This window comes from Epinephelus moara, chromosome 7 (genome assembly GCF_006386435.1).
Source record: "Epinephelus moara isolate mb chromosome 7, YSFRI_EMoa_1.0, whole genome shotgun sequence".
In the NCBI taxonomy this organism is placed as follows: Eukaryota; Metazoa; Chordata; class Actinopteri; order Perciformes; family Serranidae; genus Epinephelus; species Epinephelus moara.
In genome coordinates this window covers 21,813,075-21,823,402 of record NC_065512.1, presented here as the reverse complement: position 1 = coordinate 21,823,402, position 10,328 = coordinate 21,813,075, and the positions used below count along the sequence as shown (strand labels likewise).

Genomic DNA, 10,328 nt, shown 5'->3' with positions numbered 1-10,328 from the left:
ATATAATGTGATAAAGACATTAATGTGAAGTCGAATACACCCCCTGAGCAGTTTTTCTGCTGGGCTATGGCAACACCACTTGGACAAATCACATGCAGAACTGCAGTTCAGTGTAATCAGAGCCGGATTGTAGTAACAGCAATTTGTGAGGTTTATTTATGATTATAATTACATGATTATTTTGGACAGCCATGTGTGATTACCTGTCACAGAATAGTCTGTTTTTAAATTTAATATATTTTCATGAATATAATGGGGTTGATTAATTAGCATATTTGGATAAAGGGGTGGGGATGTGTCCCCCCCCCAATTTATGTTGCAACTACGGCCTTGAATCAACACCTTTCTGACACAGTATAAGTCTGATAAAGGTTGCAATGAACTGGAAGTGTATAAATGTGGGGCAATTTCAAAAACACATACTTGAAAAGCAGTTTGTGTTATTTTGTTTAATCTTAAGTTAAGTTAAGTTAAGTTGAGAAGAAAGGTTAATGAAACTTCTAGTTCTTTTCTATTTTAACTCTTATATACTGAACTCTGTATAGCTGCTGACAATAAACTTGTTCCGTCTCAGAGACTTGCAACCTACTGACATCAAATTTCATCTCTATTTGAATATAATTTTGTGGAAAATCTAATTACATATAACCACTCATAATAAGCCTCTAACTCTGACACTAAGTTCTCCACAAAAACAAGGAAAGACTTTGTCAAATTATATCAAAAATCCTTCCAAAGCAGCAGCCCCTGACATGTACTCTCTGTGAGATGTATTTGCCACAGCAGCTCTGTTATCAGTCCACCGGCTCATAACTTTAAGGGCATCAAATATTCATCAGCACTGGGACTCATAAACACATCTTCAGTGGGACGCCATGATTTCACGCTATACCACAAACATTTTAAGGCATCAGATGCACTGCCTGTCATGGACTGTCATTTTTGGCGTGTTAATAATATATCTTGGTTTCTTCGGCAGACATACTTTGGCACTCATGGCGCATAAATAGGTAAATAACGCGGATAAATAGGTAAATAACGCAGCTGACGTCGCAGCTGAAAACAATCCTCAGAAGGGTTACACTTTTATCTTTATTTTTTGTTGTTCTTGTTCATATATGCATTAAAGGACACAGTCGGAGTCCATATGTTTTAATCAAATATATCCATGTCACACTACAAACAAATCACTTTGCTCACAGCGCTCCTCAGATTGTCCTAATTAAGAGCTGTCTAATTAAATTACAGCCTTGAGTTAACCAATGGCAATACTTGTTTCATTAGCAAAGCGGGCAGAGTGATGGAAAGAAAATCCTTCCTGATTGCAGGATGGTGTCAATTGGCTAATTTGCTGCCTTCGGTAGCACAAGTCATAGCAAGGCGTTTTCATAGTGTTAGATTAGGAAAAGGCGCGTGCAAAAGCTTGTGATATAGGTTGAGCTAATAGTGGCTTCCTATTGAGCTATGCAGGTCGAGAATTGCATCTCGCCAGCGAGTGATCTCTCCAAGAAATTTATGAATGTGGGCAGTGGCTTTTCGAGCTCCGATGGATCAGAGCTTTCGTTGCAGGACCATCCTATTATATCTGCAAGTAACAACCTGGAGAGAAGTTCACCTCTGAAAAAAAACTCTAGGGAGATGACGAATCAGTCAGAGGCAGACAATTTTCCCGACTCCAAGGACGCATCAGGGGACGTCCAGAGGGGCAAACTCTCTCCTGGTCTTCACGGAGTCTCTGACATCCGTCATAATTTCGATGGATCTGCAGGAGAAAGGTGCATCTTTTCTCCATCCACCCAGCCACAGTCAGTCTCTGCAGCTCCCAGTGCCATGTTCCCTTATCCGAGCCAGCATGGACCAGCGCACCCGGCTTTTTCTATTGGAAGTCCCAGCCGTTATATGGCCCATCACCCGGTCATAACTAATGGAGCTTACAACAGCCTTCTGACCAACACTTCTCCTCAAGGCTACCCGGCAGCGGGCTACCCTTACGCGCAACAGTATGGACACACTTACCAAGGAGGGGCTTTTTACCAGTTCTCCACGGCGCAAGCAGGACTGGTTCCGGGGAAAGCGCAGGTGTATCTGTGCAACAGGGCCCTGTGGCTGAAGTTTCACAGACACCAAACAGAGATGATCATCACAAAGCAAGGACGGTAAGAGCGCATACATATATCTAATACACCTGCAGATTGTTTGGCCATATCACTGTGAAGCTTTTAGCTCAAAATGGATGCGTATTAACATCGAATCACTCTTTCTCCAAATAAAAAGGATTCAAGGATAAAAACGCAGAAGTGAATCTGATTTTTGCGCCTTTTTTGTGACGAGATGCGCTTTCTAAATCTGTCTTCCTTTATTTTTCACAGACGAATGTTCCCATTTTTAAGCTTCAACATTTCTGGCCTTGACCCAACTGCTCACTACAATATATTTGTGGATGTAATACTTGCTGATCCGAATCACTGGCGATTTCAAGGAGGCAAGTGGGTGCCATGTGGGAAAGCAGACACAAATGTAATAGGTACTTTAATTCATTTATTGCCTCAATTAACATTTTTAATCCCATAATAAAACGTGTTTTTTGTTTTCATACCTTTTTTTCTTACCACCGTATGTGGTTAAAAATTCAGATTTGGCAAACGAATTTATCATTTTTGTTAATAATAAAACATATATCCTGTGTTTTAACTCTTTGTATTTGTGCGTATTTGTTTTTAGGAAATAGGGTTTATATGCACCCGGACTCACCAAATACCGGAGCGCACTGGATGCGTCAAGAAATATCATTTGGAAAGCTAAAGCTTACAAACAACAAAGGTGCCTCCAACAACACGGGGCAGGTAATGCAACATTTTATCAAAGCTTTCATTATAAATATTTTTGGATTATTTGTGTACCAGTTGGAAAAATGCAATGCTTTTTTTTTCTTTCTTAGCCTCCCATTATTTCTTATCTGGAGTGTCTTACTTCTATCATTTGCGCAACAACAGTAGTGCAACCTTATTACATTAATCATTAAATAAAAGATAAAAATCAGTTTTTAATTCTGCTTTATTCTATCCAAACTTTGAAGCTGAGTTTCTGACGTCCGTCTCTAATTGAATCTCCAGATGGTGGTTCTCCAGTCTCTCCACAAGTACCAGCCCAGGCTCCATGTGGTGGAAGTAAACGAGGATGGGACAGAGGACACCAGCCAACCAGGAAGAGTCCAGACTTTCACCTTCACAGAAACGCAATTCATCGCCGTCACAGCTTACCAGAATACCGATGTACGACCACTTCATATTCCACACACTCTAACACTGCCAATGTCCCCTCCAAACATGTCTCTTATCTATTTTAAAGCATTTAGAAATAAGAAACAGAATATTCTACACTTTGAAATAATGGTTAGTTTACTTATTTGTGTGTAACAATTTAGGACAATGCGAAAAATAACTATAATATTATTTTTGGAATTGACGCTGCACTTCAATGATCTGCGCTGATTTTCTAATCAATGCATTATTTTTTCCCACAGATTACGCAACTGAAAATCGACCACAATCCGTTTGCAAAAGGATTTCGGGACAACTATGACACGTAAGATTTTCTTTTATATTTTGGATTTTTGAACTTGATTTTAATTTTGTTCAGTGTTGCTTTATTTCACGCTGCTGTAAATCAAATCAATAAAACTCTAAATCAACAATCAGGTTACATCTTATTAAAAACATAAAAGCACTTCCATAATTTTGCTGCAATATTTTGTGAATTGCTGTCCAAATTAGAAGAAGCTCATAAGATTTAAAAATGAATCGAATAAACAAATATAAAATGATTTTTTTTTAAGTTTGAATTTCTGCAACTGAAGCAGGTTTTTTTTTTTTTTACAGAAATTTCATGTAAATATGTGACAAAAAATAATAATTAACATCCAAATATTTGTTCCGTAATTGTCCATTGGTGGAAAAAAAATCCTCTTCATGTGAGCTCGGCTTGTCTTGCTCTGATAAATAAGTGCATGCTGAGATTTTAATAAAACCCGCAAAATTTAGTGGTGAAACATCTGAATAAAACGATCCCTTTTTGGAAATACAGCTTTGTTTGTATTTTTATTTTTTTTCTATAAAGCAGTGGGCCTATTTGGAAACACCACACGTGCGTAAAGATTTGATGCCACCCTGCTTTTATGTCTATCAAGGCAGATTTTTTTTTGCACACATGAGATGTGAGATTCTACTAATTGGTGAAAGTGATATTGACCTACATTTTGTTTTATCTCTAAAGAACCAGCTCGAGCGCTCTGTTTAGTCACTGAATTGTTTCTCTGTTTTTCCTCTCCATCTTTTCAGTGTCTACACAGGCTGCGACATCGACCGCCTAACTCCATCACCGGGTGACTCTCCGCGTTCACAGATCGTGCCGGGTGCGAGATATGCCATGCCTAGCTCTTTCCTGCAGGACCAATTTGTCAGCACTTATGCCAAATCTCGCTTTCACCCTGGCGTGGGGACTGGTCCTGGCACGGAGCGCAGCGTCCCACTCGGCAACAGCTTGCTGTCCCCGCAGCAAACCGACGAGCCCACTGTTGCCACCCCCCCGCAGCGATGGTTTGTCACCCCTGCCAACAACCGACTGGACTTTGCTGCCTCGGCATACGACGCCGCTGATTTCGCCGGTAACGCGGCCACCTTGCTGTCCTACGCAGCGGCCGGAGTGAAGGCTCTTCCCCTGCCGACTGCAGGCTGCTCCAACCGGCCTCTTGGCTATTACGCAGACCCGTCAGGCTGGGGAGGACGCACGCCGCCGCAGTACTGTGGCGTAAACAGCAAATCCAGCTCGGTCTTTTCCTGCTGGCCCGCTAACTCTATCGGTGGCAGGGCCGGCACCAACTACCTGGCCGAGGAGGGGGACTCCATCCCGACCGAGAGGTCACCCATCGGCGGCTCGGAGGAGGCCAAACCCAAAGACATGACATCAGAGTCGAGCTGGATAGAGACCCCGTCCTCCATTAAGTCCATTGATTCGAGTGATTCTGGTATCTTTGAACAGGCCAAGAGGAGGAGAATCTCACCTTCTGCCACGCCGGTTTCAGAGACAGTGTCCCCGTTAAAATCTGAGCTGCTGGCACCGAGAGAGTGTGAGAAGAACTGCACAAAGGACATTGGTTATTACAGTTTCTATCCTCACAGTTAAAACAACGAAAAAGAAAATCTATCTATCTATCTATCTATCTATCTATCTATCTATCTATCTATCTATCTATCTATCTACAGGTTAATCAATTAAAAAAAAAAGATGAGAAGGACTGTCACCTCCACAGTAAATGGCCAAAGTGTAAATTCTTCCATGGCTCGGGCGCCTAGTTTCCAGAAAACACTGTAATTGTGAATATAATGTACATAATATTGAACATTTGGTGATAGTGATTGAATGTACACAGAATAGATTAAAATCCGACTCATAACTAGTGTTTTAAAAAAAGAACCTCTTCTGTTGAGTAGCCTGAACTGTTAGTAAAGAAAGATATCGAGAATCTTGTACATGAAATGTTCTTGTGTAGCATATGCTGGCATATTAATCCCTGTCAGTGACTAAAAAAAATGTATTTTGTACTTTATCAAAGCTGTAGGCTACCAAAAGTTTATGACGATCACTGCTACATCCATCCTACCTGTGGTTAAAGAAGTTATAAATGTTGGTAATGTAGACTTAGAGTCCTTTTTTTATTTTATTTTATTTATTGATTTCAAGCCGGTTATTTTTCATAGCCTGTATGCTATGCTGTTGTGGAAATCTCTGTATCTGCTGTAACGTGATTGAAACATAATAAATGATGTTAAGGACACGTAATTCACGTTTTTATTTTTATCTAATAAGATCATGCATCTATTAAAAATGATTTGCATTTGACAAACGAAGAATTTATTTGGCTGTTTTTCATGAACGCACCATCACCTTTTCGGTAATTCAGATTTAATGCGGTTATGAGGGAATATTTTAATCGCACTATGATCCCAATTAGGTGACGCTTGTGAGAGACAATCCTGTCACCCGTCATACTACATATGAGACGTTTTTTTGTTGTTAAATTGGACACCCTGCCCTCTCGCGCGTCTGCTGATTGGTTCAGAATATTCATAAATAAAGTAAAAAAAAAATCGTGGATACAAAGATCCGTTTAATGAGACTTCCACCTGGCAAAAAAAAAGTATAATTAAAAAGAGTCAAAAAATAATGTGAGACACCAATAATGTAATAAACTAATAATAATAATAGTATTATATGTGCGTAATTTCCCTATACGCCATTATTCCATAATTCAAAGTGATCATTTTAATGATAAGGAAAAGTACCTGACATTTTTCTGAATCAACAATAAGGATTGTTGCAACAACATTTGGTTGGACTGACTTTGTTTGCCAATCTAAGGGGGTGAAAACTTTTTTTTTTTGATCATAGTTACACTGAAAAGAAAAAAAAAAACTGTGAAGTTGACAAGTTTTCTGTTCCGCAGCCAAAGGAAGTGACACATCACAAGAAAGTCTTGCCTGTGTGAAAATGTGCAGGGGACCAGAACAAGACAGGGGTGAGGATAAACCTCAAATGGAAGCACATGATTTTTTAGAAATATGTTATTTTTATTATAAGTGACTGCAAATTAATTGATCAGTTAGTTTAAACAGTTTTCACCCCTATTTCTACTCTGGCGTTATCATCAGATTTTTAATGGCGTCATTTGAAAAAAAATATTAATCACTGATATCAAATAATGAAGAAATATAATTAAAACGGATACACAATAAACCCAATATGCACTTAATTGGGATTTTGGTGTGAAGGAGGTGCTCACAGCTGTCAATAAGACGTGTGGCATTTAGCTTTTCTCAAAATGAGTGTGTGTAAATGCTCACTCTGGCAGCCAGCGACAGGCCTTCCTTCCCAGGGACAAACTGTAGATGGCGATAACTGAATGCATCAAACATCTTCTTTGTATGTGTCCATACCAGGAGGTCAGTCCACTCCAGAGGCAGCTATGAGACATTAAAAAAAATTAAATACGTTAATAAACATAATTCTAGCCTATTTATGATGCAATTAAAGGCTGTAGAGCAGTCTGCCTCTGGATTCAACTATTCATGGATGCTGATCTACACCAGATGGCGATACTTTACTATTATTATAACAACATGAATCCCTGCTGTTAGGAAGACTCAGTACTGCAGTGCCAAAAATGGTTTCACATGCAACCCACAAGCTTCGATGGGCATATCAAACAGAGGAGTTAACACTGTCCCTATAATCTCAAAGTCACAACAGTGTAAAAACAATACCTTAAATTTATGTATAGGCATGGGTGGTTGAAACAGCCCTGCAGCCAAATGGATCAAGTTGGACCATCTAGGGTTAAAGGCCTATTAAAGCTTTAAGTTCAGCTACTTTGATACAAACTTTTCCTCATCATAGAGTCTTTTGGGTGGTGTGTGTGCATTGTCTTGCGGTATTTCATCAAGGTGCCAACATCACACTCACCACTGCCTTCAAAAGTAGAATTTCAGAGCCAAAAGTTGGAGGGGACCTGCACCATGTGGAAGGGAGGAAATATTAGGTGTGTTCTGTTATTGTAAATCACATGCACGCTCCTATTGCTCCAATATAACACTCCAAAATACTCGTAAAAATTATTATCAGTTCTTATTTGAGAATTTGATTGCCTTTGCTCTGGGTTTTCCTGTGTGCATCCCCAGTGGAGTGCATGATCTGGCATTATTAAATCTGTTTTACATCTTAAATTCATTTCAAGGTTGCAGGATGCCACAGATAAAACGCTGTCTTATGATTATATAAGTCACATTCTTAGGAGTGATTATCTACAGAATTTTGCAAATATCAATCAAAAAATATGCAATCTTCTGAGTGACAAGATGATCTTATGTCAGTAACTTCACCTGGCTTTTTGGAGCGTAATTTCCCATGAAGTATGAGTGTGATACTGTATGGAAAATGTGAGGGAAGAAACACTAGCCACATATTGCAGAGCAGAGCTGGACTGCAGCATTTTCTGCAGCCCATGCCCACTGACTCAGTCTAATAAAAACCACAAACACACAGTTATATAACACGCACACCTCACAGAACATTTTACCCAGAAAATACGGTCTCTCTCCTCTGCGTCTCAAACAAACGCGAACACCGTGGCGCGTCCGCGTCAGCTGGCACAGACGCGCACGTTTGTATGAGCGCGGACAGCACGAGAGGCGCAAATTACCACCGAGCTGCTGACCGACCATGATATAAACATGTGACCGCTGCGTGGTCGCTCAGTTCCTGCTACACCTGCCCGGGATTACACACACTGCTCCATCTCTCTGATACAGTGATACTGCTGGAGGGAGGAAGATGGACACCACGGAGCAAGGAGCTCAGATAGAGCCGCTGCTGCCTACGGTAAGAAACCCTGATCTCATGGTGGACAAATATTTACTTATGCAGATTGATATTTTAGGACGCCTTTCTACCCAGACTGTTAAACTTAATCTGTGTGTCATATACTGTCAGAAGACTCATGGTAACATTTAAGATATGACATTAAAAAAAAGTCACGTTTCCACAGGTGATAAAGTACTACCTGTGGATCTCTGAGAAAGAGCAGCGCACCTGCAGAGCTCCACTCACCTCAGAAAGAGGAATGGCAGTGTGATATTGCTTTACTGAGGATTTTTCTGTCTTCAATCTATTTCTTTAGAGAGCCAAAATGTGTATTAATCTTGGCATTTCTGAAATGAAACAGGCACTGCCAGGAGGATATCTGTGTCAGTATGTGACTGTTCAGTAGGAACATGTAGGCTGTAGGAGTGATTAAAGGATGTCCTATTACTTTGTGCTGTAGCATTTTATATATGCCAAATCCCTGTCAGGACAGCTGCCCGATTAATATAGTAAATTCAGGCAGAAGTGACCTTGTGTCATTTGATGCTGTCAGAAAATTAAGACTTAGATTAAGGTTTATGTCAAATGCAGCAAATGTATGGTGGTTGGTGCTTAAATGCAGGCAGCTATAGCTCACACAGACATCCCTCGAAAAACAATATTTCCACAAATATTTTTTTTTGTTGAGAAATTGGTAAATATAAAAGAAGTCTCTCAGGGGAAGTTCTCAGACATGCGTGGGCCCATCCCCACTGGTCTCTGCTCATCACTCTGGAGATTTGTCGTCATTATCCATATGCTGTTTACATCAAAAACAGATTTTTCCATTTAGCTGAAGGTTTTAGACTGACTGAGCTTCTTTGCTGGTACTCTCAGAGCCATGTGGCCTTGGTTTCAAAATGTGAGGTCGCAACCTGGCCTTAACAGTCACTGAACATTTAAGAATCTAAAAATATCGTTTCAGAGTTAATCTCTATCTGATTTGGAGCAACACATGTCTGAATGTGAGAGTGTTTTGAGTGGCCAAATGAACCCTTTTACTTGTTAAACTGACGTGATGATTTAATATCTTTCAGGGCAATTCTTTCTTGGGCCCATCAGACGAGCAAAGAAGTTTGGTGAGTTACATTTCCTGGACTTTTTTGGCTTCTACCACTATGAGGATCAATGCTGAAATCAAAAACCAACATATTAAATGTACATTTTGTAGATCAAATTGAGTTTAAGAAGAAGACAGACTGACAGGTGGAGCTGCAGAAATACTCCTTACATTCATATAGGGCTGGGCAGCATATCAATATTATATAGATATTGTGATATAGAGTAGATATTGTCTTAGATTTCAGATATCGTCATATCATAAGTGTTCTTTTCCTGGTTTTATGGGCTGCATTACAGTGAAGTGATGTAATTTTCTGAACTTACCAGACTCCTCTAGCTGTTAGTCATTTAGTTTCTTAGTCATTATATCCACACTACTGATTATTTATCAGAAATATAATTCTGTAAATATTTTGTAACAGCACCAGTAGTGAACCCTACAACAGTGGTTCACAACTGGTCCAGCTCAGAGTTCAGATTCGGCATCATACTTGCATTTGGCCATGTTATTGAGCTAGTTTGCGTCTCTGTCCAGTAGCTGTCCATTAGTCACTCACTCTACAGCAGGAAATGACACTTCAAAATAAAAGCTTTAAGCCAGAAATTTACTGTATTTCAAAATAAAGTTTTTTCTACGAACTTGACACATTTGTGAGGCATTTGTGGTCCACTCAGGATGGACCTGCGATCCACTTTAGGACCGCAACCCATCACTTGGGAACCACTGTTTACAATATTGTCACAGTATGGATATTGAGGCATTCAGTCAAAATATTGTGATATTGCCCTACATACATATGAAGAGTGAAGTA

The 10,328-nt window shown here is 39.8% G+C and overlaps 2 protein-coding genes across 2 annotated transcripts in view; both read left to right on the top strand.

The window, feature by feature from the left end:
- Positions 1 to 1,352: 1,352 nt before the first annotated feature.
- Positions 1,353 to 5,258, top strand: tbr1b (T-box brain transcription factor 1b). The gene is made up of 6 exons (XM_050048719.1): positions 1,353 to 2,156; positions 2,370 to 2,524; positions 2,722 to 2,843; positions 3,114 to 3,272; positions 3,524 to 3,585; positions 4,338 to 5,258. Exons 1-6 carry the CDS (start codon positions 1,465 to 1,467, stop codon positions 5,179 to 5,181), a joined length of 2,034 nt encoding a protein of 677 aa, XP_049904676.1. The 5' UTR covers positions 1,353 to 1,464; the 3' UTR covers positions 5,182 to 5,258.
- Positions 5,259 to 8,370: 3,112 nt separating this feature from the next.
- Positions 8,371 to 10,328, top strand: part of slc4a10b (solute carrier family 4 member 10b) — a 35,533-nt gene continuing 33,575 nt past the window's right edge. Inside the window, exon 1 of the mRNA XM_050048737.1 lies at positions 8,371 to 8,433. Coding sequence (XP_049904694.1) covers positions 8,386 to 8,433 — 48 coding nt within the window. The 5' untranslated portion in view covers positions 8,371 to 8,385. The remainder of the gene's footprint in view (positions 8,434 to 10,328) is intronic.